Source organism: Periophthalmus magnuspinnatus, chromosome 5 (genome assembly GCF_009829125.3).
Source record: "Periophthalmus magnuspinnatus isolate fPerMag1 chromosome 5, fPerMag1.2.pri, whole genome shotgun sequence".
NCBI lineage: Eukaryota > Metazoa > Chordata > Actinopteri > Gobiiformes > Gobiidae > Periophthalmus > Periophthalmus magnuspinnatus.
The window spans coordinates 30,448,770-30,464,058 of NC_047130.1; the positions used below are offsets into that span (position 1 = coordinate 30,448,770).

General features: G+C 38.9%; 1 protein-coding gene across 1 annotated transcript in view; it reads left to right on the forward strand.

Moving 5' to 3' along the window:
- Nucleotides 1-15,289, forward strand: part of bsnb (bassoon (presynaptic cytomatrix protein) b) — a 55,051-nt gene that overhangs the window by 18,425 nt on the left and 21,337 nt on the right. Inside the window, exon 3 of the mRNA XM_055221738.1 lies at nt 2,153-2,872. Coding sequence (XP_055077713.1) covers nt 2,153-2,872 — 720 coding nt within the window. The remainder of the gene's footprint in view (nt 1-2,152; nt 2,873-15,289) is intronic.

Consider the following 15,289-nt stretch of genomic DNA (forward strand, 5'->3'; position numbering starts at 1 on the left):
GTGGGGGTGTGTGTGTGTGTGCGTGGGTGGGGGTGGGGGTGGGTGTGTGTGTGTGTAGATATATATAGATATATAGATGGATAGATAGATAGATAGATAGATAGGTAGATAGATAGATAGATAGATAGATAGATAGATAGATAGATAGATAGATAGATAGATAGATAGATAGATAGATATACAAATATATCTTTTTTTTTGACAAGCATTGTGACATTTAAATTTTAAACATGTCCATGAGTATTAACGTTTGAGAGAGGACTGAAATATGAACAGCTTAACTACTACAAGAAGCCCATGCATTTTCAAACATGTTTGTAGGGATCTGAAGTATAGTTAGCAGTTTTGCTATATAATGAAAGATCATTTGCAAATAATAAGCAGTAATTGCTGTCATTGTGATTTTCTAATTGCGACTATTCAAATTGCAGTTTTGGTTTGATTGTGATACATGCTGCAGCTTTAATATTCAGTAATATGTAATAGTAGAGAAAGATGAGCTGGGTGTGGCTCATGCACTTCCAGACACACTCGATGCATCACAACATTAGAGATGCATTACCTAAACACTCTTCTTGTCAATCCTTCATTCAAGTATGTGGTAACTGAAAGCTACAGACGGTTCATCCTTTTCTTAAATTCAGAAATGCTGCCATACAATAACTCACCCTTATGTCCACCTTATATGTATGCTCCCTTATCCATCTTTGCCCTGCATTTTCCTTACCCCACCTTTATTATGTATTTATTATGTTCACTTTGACTTATTTTTTACGCATATTTCCACTATTATTATTTATGTTTTTATTACTACTATTATTGAACCATGTCCAAGTAATTTCCTCTGTGGATCAATACAGACCACAGCGGAAGTCTCAGTTTACATCAAAAAAAAAGAAAGAAAAAAAAAGAATAGGAGCTACCAAATGACCACCTTTTAAATAAAAAAAAAAATGAAAAAACTAATTTAATTGTTTTAATACAGACCAACATACATGTAGAGACCAACCAGTCAATGGGAGTGTTACAATGCAAAAACCCTGTATGGTTTTATGACTGGGTATTATAATTGTATATTGTATAAAAGTATATGGGAAAGGGACGATGCCCACTTCTCTTGTGTGAAAAAGTCTGTGTGGCTAAGATACAGTGAAGGCCATTGTGTGGTGAGGAGTATAGAGCTGAGGTCTTGTTTGTTGATCAATCACTCATAGCTTCAGGCCCACAGAGACATTTAAGTCCACACCAGGAGTGAAGACATCTTTCTGTTCTTCTAATCATTTCTTTTCTTTGGATAAACTCTTCATATTCTTCTATGCTGACCCTTAATATCACTGGTCAATCCTTGAATAATCTTTGTGCCCTAGACATCCATCACTACCCACACCCTGAAAGGCTCTCTCTGACCACATTTATAATGCATCTTACTGTTATGTAATGAGCAGGACTACAGTGGACTACAATAACGTGGCAGCTGTCAGAGCACCAGGGTGCCAATTACCACAAAGCGTATAGACACGTAAAGTCACTGGTGCTGCTTTGTCACTTTCACCTTCGTATTAGAACAGAGGAGGGCAGAGGAGTGAAGGAGAGACAACAAGAGCAGAGAAGAGACGGGGAGGTGGGAGGATGTGGATGTGTCTACAATGAGACAAATAAAACATGCAACATTGGAAAGGAGGCAGAATGTGTCATGTTTGTGTTTTTCATATATTTGTGTGTTGATGAAGGATGGAGCTTCATGCAGTAAGGAACTCATTTTACTCACCAGACATCCACATAACACATTTAACCAAATAAAAACTGACTTAGGTATCAAGATCTTTTTTTTTTTTTTTTTTTGATAAAGCTTAAAAAATGTAAATATTGTGCAGCCATCACACACAAGTGAACAGTATGTCTAAATTACTTTGTATTTGTAAATTGATGAAATTCCGTGTATTGTAGCTCATGCAGCATGAATAGTCTCCCCTCATTCCTCTAGTATATTGTATATTTTCTTATTCAATATTGTGGTCATGTAATTCCCCTGGGCTTTAGCTGTATTTTCTAGCAGAAGTAGGACGACTCGTCAGAGAAATGCAAATGGAGGTATACTCCTAATTCCTTAACCCTGTACTTCATGTGTATTGTATTTGTCTGTGTTTTATAGGTACAGGAGTGGTTATGTCTGAACTGTCAGATGCAGCGAGCCATGGGGATGGACATGAACACACCGCGCTCAAAGAGTCAGCAGTCACTCCACTCTCCCTCTGCAGCCAAAACAGACGTCCCACCACAGCCTGCCCCCCAAACCCAACCACCCTCCCAAACACAGACACAACCGAGTTCAAAACCCCAACTACAGCTGCAGCCACAAACAAGGTCCCCTGCTGCCATGGCAAAGGCTCCCTCTCAACCAGACCTGTCTCGCAACTCCCCAGCCCACCAACCACATCCCCCTCGACAGGACCAGACCCGGAGTGCAGGGAGCTCGCCGTCACGGCAACCGCCACCTCCAGAACAGACTTTTGGGAAGTTGTTTGGTTTTGGTGCATCACTGTTAAACCAAGCCAGCAATCTCATATCAGAAACCATTGAAACCATTGAACCCCAACAGCAGCAATCCCCCAAACCTGCCCCTAAACCCAGCCCCAGTTCTGGCTCATTGGCTGGGAAAGCACCGGGGCCTCAACAAACACCCAGGGGTCCCCAACAGCAGCAGCAGCAGCCCCCTCCTCCTGAGCCTAAAGCCAAAGTATGCTGTCCTCTGTGTAAGACCACACTGAACGTGGGCAGCACCGCAGAGGCACCCAACTACAACACCTGCACCCAGTGCCACGCCCAAGTGTGCAACATGTGCGGCTTCAACCCCACCCCCCATATAGTCGAGGTAAGACATTGTTTGATGGAGACTATTGCATTTAATATTGATTTCTTTGATTTCTTTTTTTCTTTTAGTTTGATCTTGTTTTTTTACATAAAGTAGAGTGTTGTGCACAGTATAGAGCTTTCCTATAGATTTAAAAAAAAGCTCTAAAGTCAAAACATGCAAGTGCTTTCTCTCGCGGGTTTTGTTTGTTTTTCGATAACCACTAAGAACCAATCCTTATTAAGATAATATGACACGTATAATAACATTTTTCCTGTTAGCATGCTGAAAATACAAAGTGAAATCTGCAGAAATGATGCCACTGTGCAAGTTACAATGTCATCCATCTTCAGTGTGAACAATGTTGTGATATTTTCCAGTCAGTGCACTGTGCACTTGTATAAATTCTTATGAGCTTCTAATGTTTCTTGTTGTGTTGTGGTGGAGATCAGCTGCATTCTGGGTATTGGCCTGACTTTAGATGCTGTTTTTCTTGGTTTGTCTTCAGTGTCAGCCCTGATCTTGTTACGACATTTCTGCAGTCTGTGAACTGTCCTTAAATCACATCTACCTTTCGCTCACCTTTGTCTGTGAAGCCTACCCAGGAAATTAATTTGATATTATATTTATACATTTATACATAAGAATACAATGGCCTTTAAATAAAGGCCTGAGAATAAATTAGAACTTAAACCATGAATGAGATATACCCAGAGTAAACAATCACGGCTAATGTAAAAGTACTTTAATAATAATACAGTACATTGCCTTTCAAGACACTCAAAGTACTTTGTATTGCATTTTTCTTTCATTCTATACTCAGCAGTGGTAAGCTATTCTTGGGGTAGAATGAAGGTGAAGCTGCCAATCTTTGCCAATCACCTGTCCCTTCGACTACCACCAATTACTCACAAGCAACTCATTCAAAACACAAAAGGTGGGTGAAGTGTCTTGCTTAAGGACACAATAACAGTATGTCCTGACTAGAGCAAATCCTGCCCCACTACAGCAACTGGTATTTCTAGCAGTCTCCCATCCAGGCTTACTAACCAGGCTTATTTCTACTAACCAGGCTTATTTCTGCTTTGGTTAGACAAACTTTGGCTTTCTCCAGATGGCATTAATAAATCAAGACTATAATGTGGCTGTAATACCTAATAATAAATTATGATAACATTGCCTCTAGTCAAACTATAGTCAGATCTGACCGTACTATTCTTGCATGCCACCACTGGTATGCCCGCAGCACAGTTTGAGAACCATGCATTAGATTTCTCTCTATTTTCTGTGTTTGTGATATATCATAGATACAGTTAATTGGATGTTGATTCAAATAGTGAGTAAGTGTTTTCCCTGCGCTTGCACAGACATATAATATGCAACAGCAGGCTTATCAAATCAAATGTAAGTTAATATTGACTGGTCACACACAGGGGTCAGATGAGGCTGCTGTCTTTTAAGTCCTCTGCCATGACACTCAAGAACAAAGAGGGGCCATTTCTCCCCGAGACGAGTAATAACAGGGTTTAATTATGCAAATGCATCCCACTGAATGATAGCAGTAATAACAGCTTTCTCTGGAGCGCTGTCTCTTTATGGCCAGACTTTTCTTTGCAGGCATCTGGTTGTCACCGTCACACAGGCCATTCAAACAGACACAAAGTTAGTCAGGCACCTCCTTATCATTAGAGGTAAAGTAGCCCAGAAGTAAGAGTTTTGTCTTTTTAATCTAACTGACATGTAAAAGTAGTTGTCAAAATGTTGTTGGTAAAACTAGACAGGTTACTGTTTGGCCAATATCTGATTTGTGGCAGTTTCATCTGACAAAACATAAATGTTAAAATGTAGTAGTAGTTCTAATACAAAAAATAAATAAGTAAAAATCTAAAATCACAAAACCTCTTGCACTATTTTGTAAAAGGTATAAAGAGGTAAAGAGGTAAATATGGTATGGAAAGGGTTCCGTGTTCCAGGGTGGCACGAGACCTTTCTGTGTAGAGTTTGCATGTTCTCCCTGTGCCTGTGTAGGTTTCATGTAGGTGCTCCAGTTTCCCCTACCACTAAAAACATGAACAATAGGGTCCCTTCTTCAGTATAAAGGTACCTTATTACTACATTATCTGTTTTTCTAAATGTTTGACTATCCAGATGCATAAGTTCAAAAACCATCACTTTGCTCCATCTACAACAATTTTATTAAAGTATACATTTCTGCTTGACTAGTTACCATCCACAATTCAGTGAAGGTTGAAACTGCTACTATATGTGAACCTGTGCATGCTTTGTTTTTACCATTGTGTGAGCTGTCGGCAGATGCGTCGCTGTAGCAATGAAGTGGGTGAAAAGCATTGGGAGAAAGTGTGAGGCTTTGTGCTTCGGATTGAGCTCTCAGTGTGAGCTCCACAGACCGTTTGGCACATTCTTCCTCATCGTCCGCTCCTAAACTCTTTCCAAATGGCTGCCTTCGTTCATCCATTCCTGTTCCTGTCTGCTACCTACAGAAGTGTTTTTGGTCACAGCGTTTTGTCAGAGCAGGGACATAAAGACAATTGCTTTTTATTTTGAAATGTTTCTGTTTACTGATTTCTATTTTGAAGCTTGAGGATAAAGTAGGTTGAAAACTAATCATAGGAGACTGACTAAACAAGCCTACATGTCACAGTGCACATTTTACACATGTTACACATTATCATGTAACAATGAATAATTTACAGTAAGGTTTGATTCTTCAACTCTCTTCTGAGTAATGTCTTCAGTTTTCCAATGCTGTAGGAAAAGACTGTTATAACCAGAGTTGTTTCCTAGTGGAGATAAAATGTAATAAGATATGAGCAAGAGAGGGGGAAAGCACACGTACAACCAACAAACTATTGAATAAAGTCAAATTCATATATTTTTTCTGTTAAAGATTTTCACTTTATTTACATGATAAATGCAGGTAATAAAGCAGTCTTCTTATAACCCAAAGATTGGACCTTATTGGCGTATTAGACTTTTGGACAAGAAAGCTACAGCTTGAAAAAGGGAAAAGAGGATAGAGACATTTAGCAAATGGTCGGGGCCTGTAGTCCATGACACAGTGATCGCACCAAATGCATATGAGCATCAGCTGCTTAGTGTACTACTGTGACAAGCACACAGAAGAACTTATAAACTTTGTGACCTAACATACAATCTTTTCTTCTATCCTTTAGGTTTGATTACAATGAGCCTTATAGTTCTAAATTTCTATAAATGGAAAGAGCTGTACATCAGCAAGGACAACTGAATTAATAATGAATGAATAAGTAAAAATAAACAAATCAGTACTGTAAAGGACCAAAGCAAACTTAAAGTGCAGCCTATTCTACTGACAGCAAAATTGGACCTGTGTATAAATGTATGTTCATTAAATTATACACAGTGGTGCAATTATTTTATTCAATATTTTTCTGAAGTTCAGCTCATTCTCAAGTGTCAGAAAGCCTATATGTTTTGACTACAGCAGTCATATATTTGAAATGACAGATTAATTAAAGTAATAAAGAAAACCCTATAGGTTAGACCACTTCTGATATACAAAACATGTCATTTTTCCAGCTGAAGCACAGACTTGGTAATTACAGTGTGTCCCTGAAGGCATCTCACGTCAGTAACTCTCATGTTTAAACACATTCTTCAGATATGGCCCTAGATAATAAATATTGGACCTAATAATCTGAATTAGTCTGAAATCTTTTCCCCTCACTATTTCTTTGTTTGGTAAGTCTTTTATTTTCAAGCATTCAAGAAAAGATGACAGGAAAATAAACTTGAGTACAAAAGATATTTTATTAATTAACTTCCCGCAGTCACCTAAAATAAATACCACACCTAGTGAGGAGACTATTATTTCCAATAAAAATCACCTTAGTCAACCATATTCCCCATAGGAAAGGCAAGTTTATTTCTATTGCGTAATTCCTGTAGGAAATATTAAGTAATTCAAAGTGCTTTACAGAATAATTAATACATTAAAATTACAATACAAACAAATGAAAACATAAATAATCATAATAAAATACATATTTGTATAAATAGATATGTTTCACTAAATACAGAACAGCCTATGTTCGCTGTTAGCATCCACAGAGTTATGCCAATTACAGTTTTTGTTTTGGAGAATTTACACTTCTTAATGAGATTCAAAGTACTTGTGCTACTTAATACTCCCCAGAATTACTTGAATGAATGAATACATTTTTTGCTCTGGTGGTTAGGGATGCATCTGATTAGAAACATGAGGCTCTAAGTAATATTTTTAAACAATATGGGCAGGCTGAAGTAAAGTTTCTGGAAGTTGCTAATAAGTGTAGCATTGGTCCGTAGACCACAGGCTTTGTGGCTGTCAATGTAAGAACAATTGTATTATATTATATATAATTGTATTTGTGTAGAACGGCTGCTCAGTCCCACATGGTCTACTTAACCATGTTGATGTATGCTTCACTTGTCCTAAGTTTAACAGATACTGACCCAAAGACACTCAAAAGGGCTGCTGTCTGGGGGATGCTTTGACACAGCCTTCTAGCTCGTAATCCATCAGCAGTGGCTAAGTGGTTAGAACGATTGCTCACCAAACAAAAGATAGGCCATACGACTACTGTTTTTTTTGTCTTTGGTACTCCACCCATTGAATGAATTTAGTGTGTGTATGAGTGATTGGTGGTGGTTGCAAAGGCAGATGGTACAGACTGGCCGCCTCACTTTCATCAGTCTACCCCAGGGCAGCTGTGGCTACAAATGGTGCTTGTATTAATATGAATCAATTAGTAATGCATTGTAAAGCATCAACTGTATTATTATTTAACTATCTGTACACTGGAGAAAGATTTAAATCACCGTTCTTCTGTAGCAGTCATCAGTGTGGACACAAACACACCCTTTCCACTGGTGAGACACTTCCTAGTTTACACTGATGATGATTATTCTCCAACTGTGTTAGCTGTTAGCATACATACGGTTTTGCTAATTACAGTGAGGGAAGGGTCTGACACAATGCGCTATTTTCCCAGCAGTGTCACTACAACATTATTGTTCCCATTGCCAGTTTTCCCACATACCAGACATTTTGTTCCCACGGTGGGCCCAGAGCAGCGTCCCACTCTCCATTTCTATGATCTACAGCATAATAAAGCATCAGTGCAATGCCGCCGTGTGCTTTTAGGTAGCAGCCCAGGACGGTCATTAGGAAAACGGCTGCATTTCTCACACAAGTGTCTAAAAAGGTAGAACTGAAAACATAGTGCATCAATAATTGACTCTGGTAGAACATTATAAATAGTTTATGCTGAGTGGTGCAGAGAAAGTGCGGTTTGAGCCGTGTGCTGCGTAAGGTCAGCCTATGTGAATGCATATGGTGGATACATGTAGGCCTATTACTGTATACTACTCACTCTTGTTTTGAACATACTGTACTGAGCAGAGATGATGTCATTTCCTTTACCAGTAAATTGTCCATTCACTACCAGTAAATAGTGACTATATTTTATCATTTTTAAGTAAAGCTATAATGCCCTCTTTCTGGACTTGCACATTTAATGGTATGTCTTATATAGCTCTTTCGCAAATTAATAGAAGACTATATTATAATAAGTAAAGATGCCAATTTCTAAACACATCCATAAAAACAATTGCATTTGTGATAAAATGTTTGTATTCTACACAGTAAAGTACAGATATTATAACAAATAGTCTTATACAAAAATTACCATGTTGCTGAAAGGTGTAGTAAAACACTATAATAAAAATTATATGCAATTTTAATGTCTACTTGTCCCTAGCTCCAAGCAATAAGCCAGGTTTACCTTATCCATGTTGAAATTGCAAACAGCAACACTCTCCACTGCAATAAATCAAATCTGACAAATAGTGCTAATCAAATTTTAAAATATGCAAGGTCAAGTCTATCTTAACAGCACATTTTTCAGTTGATTATTTAGATTTGAATTGCTATCGCTGTATACAGGTCGGCCATGTGACACCCACACGTCTGCTCTGTCAGGACGTCATTCTGCTTGATGCTTGTGTTTATGCTGTGACAGTGTGAGCTTGTGCAGAGACCTTACCATCTGTAACTGAGCCTGCTGCAGCTCCATACTGCCGCGCTTTCATGTGCTTTCACACAGACACTAAAGCTTTCCTCTGTGTTTCTGCTAAAATAATGAGACCATGCATTTAATTATCACTGTGTGGTAGCTGGGCATGCACAACAATTAAGAGGCTGGTTTTGCATCTATATATTTCACTTAATTGTTACACCATCATTTACACCAAAAGAACAGTCCTACATTATTAGAAAAAAAATACATTTTGATGATACGTTATTCAAAATATATATTTAGAAAGTACATTTTCTTAAATGTGTGTTTCATGGTAACTTATTATTACCAGTAACACTGGCATAAATTGGCCGGTGTATGATAAGAACTACACCTTGATTACCTGCCATTAAGAATGATTTATGTTTGGTAACTACTTAATTCATATCTTAATTAGCACAAATGCTAATTCTGGCTTAGTAACCCCTTGATTAATACCTTAATTAGCACTTTTGTGACGTTCATCTTCAAGTGCAGTAGTTCACTTCTTAGTTTGCTTTAATCAGATAACTTATAACTTATACCTTGGCATGTTTCAGATGCTAGTTGTGATCCATCTTTGGAGGACATGTGTGCATGTTCATTCTCACACATGGAGCACTCTTCTCCTAGGACCACTGGGCGGCAGGAGGCATGATCCGTCTGAATAACCCGCCTGTCCATTAGGCTGACCACGCCTCCAGGAAGTAGCAACAGCTGATTTATGGCACGTCACCAACAAGCTAGCAGCCCAAAGTGACAAGGAAAATACATCTCACTTAGAAGTTGTCTGATTAAAAGAAAATAAGAAGTGAACTTTAAGTAGCATTTGTCATTCTTAATAAACTATTTGCTCATTAATATTTAAGTGTTTGTCCATGATTTTTAAGGCTAATTAAGGTGTAGTTATTATAAACAAACATTCTAGATTATGTCATCCCTATTATGTACATACTCAACCTACATGAAATCTATTCCACTTTGATCCCTTACTACTACAACAAATGCACTAGTAAAGTAATGTGCTTTGATCTAATTGCAGTCAGTGTTGACATATGTGCGACATGTGAGAGCTCTTGCGTCAGCATGGCAGAGACCTGCCTCACACTGAGCTACATAAAGAGGAACAAGTCCGTCACATTCTTGAGCGTGCTGGAAGTGTTTTGTGAAGACTGGCACGGGCCCATCTCCCTCAGGACCTCCATGGATAAAGCCAGATGGCCCTGAGCCTTTGTGTTTCCGAGCCTGCCATGACGCGCTGGGCCTGGCTGCTTCTGTGATGGTGCTGCACAATCACACACCCAAACTCAGAGCTGCAGCCTCTCTCTCTGCTGTATATACATGTGATAGTCATGCATCAAGCTCTTTGGTGTTGTTCTATTTGATATGAGAAAACTGACTAACACACACTGGCAGAAGATTAAGGCCATCTGGTTCATTGGTATTGGACATTATGTATGATATTTGGATTGCAATGATCTTGTCCGTTACATTCAGTGCACAAGCATATAACCAAAAATATACAAGATTTTGAGTTCAGTGTAAATACATGCAAATTCCAATGTCCAATAAAGTGCTAAATTGTTTTTTGCTTTACATACAAACCAGTTATCATAATTTCAGATTACAGATCATTACATCTCAAATCTTGTTATAGTTAAATGAAAATTATTTTTCTCAATGAGGGTGTAAACATAATGACTTCTGAGCTAGGAGCTAGGCTTGGCTTCTAAGATACTTTGACCAAGACAATACCACAATTTGAATTTTGTCAAACTCAATTTTTTCAGTTTCTAACACATAACTTTCAACGGCGAAATGTTCTTTATATCGCCTACTAACAGGTGCCATTGAGGGTTAATCTTCACTGGTCAATGATCATAATGTTACACCTGATGGGAGTATACAGAGTCACACATCTTATTCAACTTCGCCTGACTTCTGCTTAGATGTGTAAATTCTGTGATCCGGACTTGGTTCTCTAAAAATCATTTTACACGAAGGGCACCACTATATTTTGTTACCGGCTCCAACCTGATTTCTTGCAGTCTTTTCCAAATGTGTTCTTGTTCAGTTCAGATATTTGGGACAGGTGACAGCTGAGGTGCGCTTCATCTTTCTCTGACAGGTCATTTCTTACACTACAGCAGACTCTATATATACAGCTTATATTGGCTGCATTTGAGAGCTCATCTGGTACACTCACAAGTACAATCTCCTCTCACATGTTTCACTGCATTCGTTTGCATCCCTCCGCCTCGTGTCTGCATGCTTCAGTCTGAGGCGGCCTGCTGTTGACACATTGATTGAATTGGCAATTACTCCTGGTTGAATCACAAGCACTTGACATTGCTACATGGTTACCAAGCCCTCCTAATTCAGTCTGCTCTTTGTTGATTTTGTAGCAAACACTGCAACTACGAGAGAGCAGTGTATTTAAAGGTATGCAGAGGGGGTAGAGGGGCTGTATCGAGCTCGTAGTGGGAGCTCATAGCTGTGAGAGTTTCTAATCCTGGACGAGGGACTGGAGTGATCCCTTGAGTTTGATGCTTAGCCCGAGCACACAACTGCAAACATCCACCTACACAGATAAGTGTCCTGAGAGACGAGGGAGCCTGATTTAATAAGACAAATAGCACACGGACCATATCAAGCCATAAGTTATTACATGATTTAACTTCTAAAAGTAATGTCCATTCCTAGCAGTTAAAATATGTTGTCCAGACATTACAAATTTGTGGTAACGTTTTGCTATTGTTTGTTTTGTGACCAGAATATACTGTGATGTATGACATTAATGGTATTTATGTGGCATTCAGCACAGATGAAACTCCCCTGTAATGTTAGTCAGTATAATCATAAATGCCAAAGGTGCCACTGATAACAACACTGTTACAGGGAGACAGGACAATAGGTGTCCGAGAGCATTGTAGCTCCTAAGTCCAGATAAACACGAGGGCCGTGTCACGAAGAGCTTCCATTTTATAAAATGAATACCACAGCAAGTCTTGACCCTCTGAAAATCTGATGGGTTGTGCAAAACACAGATATCTACTGGTACTTAGTGGCACCATGAAAGGCAACAAAAATATGAGTTATTCAAATTTAATCAACAAGAATTACCTTGACATTGTGACCATTAGCTAAAATGAAGAAAACATATAAAAGCTTATCATATCATCTTCTTTATAACCCTACAAGTAAGTGAATTTGGAAAGGAGTCAGTCGTCTTGCTTTTTCTGCACTTAAAGTTGCTTCTGGTGGGGGATTTGGCACAGTCTTGTCTATAGAGACTATTGCTTTACCTGGAATTTTCCCCAGTGAGGCATTGGATATACAGTTAACAGAATAACAGTTTTACAGTTATTCAATTAAATTTAATATGTTTTATTGCTTTATCTTGAAAAACACACATTATTACTGTGGGTGGACTCGCCTCTTGTTGCTTGTTGGCATTATCCTTCTCTCTAGATAGGTTTAATGACATACTGTGGGACATTCCAGAAAGGTTATATCTCCTAGAGCTTTTTTGATAAAGTAAGTATATGTTTTTGAGATTATACTACGGTTTTATTTGGACTTGCTTCTGTGCACCACAGGCAAGTGTTCATTTTTCAGGTGATGTCTTTGAGCTCGACCTCGACCCATCCCAGAACCGAGGCTGCTCCTGTGGCAATATCACCCCTTTGATGAATCACTATCTGAGTTGCACAGTGGCCATATTGAACTTGAATTACTCCTACATTTTGTCTATCTTCTGCTGCCCTTCCTCTCCAACCTTATGAGCCACTGTGCTTTGAAGCCTATACAAGGGGGCTTAATCACCTCTTCAGAAGTCATCATCTTCAAGGTCTGGTGGCTATGCTAACTAGCTTTATACTGCTGCTCATGGGCTAGTCCGCTGCATTGATGTGTCTATCTCACTGTCAGAAGAGCAGAGGTGGTTTGAACGAGCGCTCCTCCAATCCGGCTACTGGGCCCTCGTGTCTCACCACATCACTTCAGCCTCCTCATCTCCAGCATGCACGACCTCAGGCATGCAATATTCCCTAATGCTTGTGTTAGTACAGTGTGGGTTATACATTGTTCAAATACAAAACAGGAGAAAAATTCAAAGGGAAACACAGGATACTTGAATCATGAAAACACACAGTTCATAGAAAAGGCTGATCGATCATGTAATACAAACAGTCAGCAACAATGGCTAGGAGTTCTCACATTGTGTCGCTGATAAATTTGATGGTACATAGTCATTCTGACTTAAAGTTTATGAATTTCTGATTTGATAAGATACATTTTTCCTTGTTTGGACATGTTCTATTTTCTTAATAATAATAATGGGTAAATGTAGTCTGCTGCTTATAACAGCCTTAGGACCAGAACAGCAGTAGAAAAACACAGCCTGACAACTTTTTCACTCAGTCGGAAAGGTCTTCCTACAGCTGTATTTAGTGAAGATGCTTAACTAAAAGGTCCTCAGGGTGGGACAGATAACTAAAGGCTAAATGTTCACACTTTACAAGCGTAGGGTTTCTAGAGTCTTATATATAGTATTAGCAAACATTTGAGGAGCAGAATTTAATGTCATGAATTTAATGGCTTTTTAGAGGCTGGAAAACAGGAATGCTATTTTTTTTTTTATTTGCAACAATCACTCACTTTGTCGAGTAAATTATACTAGCTCGTCATTCAAACTGATCATAATAATGCATCTTCTGAGTGCATTTGTGTATTAGCTAGAACATGGAATTAATATTTCACATTTATGGTTTGCTTTTTGCCATTGTTGGTGTGGAGGCCTACTGTTGATAGCTTTGATGATGCAGATAGAAAATTGAATGTAAGAGGGATAGAGAGGTGAATGACATGCAGCAAATTGACTTAAGCTGGATTCGAGCCAAGGTCATACTCATTTTATGTAGTACATGTCTCCACAGGTTAGCCGACAAGGCTCTATGCCAGGGTCATGAGAATCAAAAATACAATTACAAAAAATTACTTTTATGGATGGTTTTCTCTATAGGGGATCCAATTCTATGACCGTCTGACACACAGTTTCTTTGTGTGGAGTCTCCATGTCTAATCTTGGCTTGCTGACATATCCAATGACATGCTGTACTTTGGCTCAATCACAACTTTTAACGTGACAGTCACGGTGAGTAGATGGTTAGTATTCTCGCCTCACCGGAAGAAGGTCCTGGGTTTGATTTGGTGGTTTCCTAGGTGCTCGATAACAAAAAAATGAAACATGGGGTCAGGTTGTTGGCTGTTTTGAACCAACCCTCCATCTAATTTTTGTTATAAAACTTGTATTAGTCACAATGACAAAAGAAAGCCTTTAACCGTTCCTTAAAGAGTTGTGTATATAAACTTGTTACCTTCTTTATTTTTCTGTTTACTAGTGTTGACTAGTGAGCTCTCTTTTCTATTTGTTTTTGTGAAGCAAGAACTACAACAAAAACAATCCGATATCTCTTGACATAACTGTATTTTCAACTGTCAGACTTAATGGATGTGAGAGTGAATGCTTGGTTGTCACTCAGATCTTGCCTATTGTTAGACCCAGTGATTTAGATCATAAAAAGTAGAATATTTCTTTGTCCCATTACTTGAGTTAGCTTGTGTGCCACAGATTTCCCATTCCCACTAGTCTTCTGTCACATCTACACTCAAGTCCTTACCAGCCTCTGATCAAATGAAAACATGCATGCAGGGGACAACGACAATTAACAACCTGTCTAGCACTATCTTAGCCGCCTTCGACATATGTACCCACTTACTGTGTGCAAATGAACTTGTCATGCGCAAGACTCCACTATAAGGTTCAGCTTCAGTAGGTTGTCTCAAAGATAAATGTGAGGAACACTGAATGAATCGTGGTCTGGCTGCTAGTCATAGATTTCCCTCTCAGGAGCATTATGAGCTGCCAGCACTGTGTAAATGGTCTGATTTTGCGAAACAGATGTGTGCTTAGAGAATTGACTTTTGTTTTGACTTTGTTATGCCTTGTTTTTGGAGGTATTTTTCTTGTATAAAAATGGCCATCACATTCTTTCATCTCTGTTTTCGGAGAGAGAGCAAATTACCCGTTGTGCCAAGCGTCCTCTGTTTGATGCCGCTGCCAGCCGCACTGTCGGACAAATGCATTCATTCAGCTAAATCTCATTGAGCTGCTGTGGAATTCGTAGTCTCATTATCTGCGAGTCAGATGTTAATCAAATCCTGTTGAGGTGCACCAGTGTGAAATAGAGGAATACGATAGTGTAATTAAGATGCATCAAGGGTCCTTCCTGTTATCCCCAGGCTGTAGATGGGTTGACCAGAGCAGAGGGAGGGTACA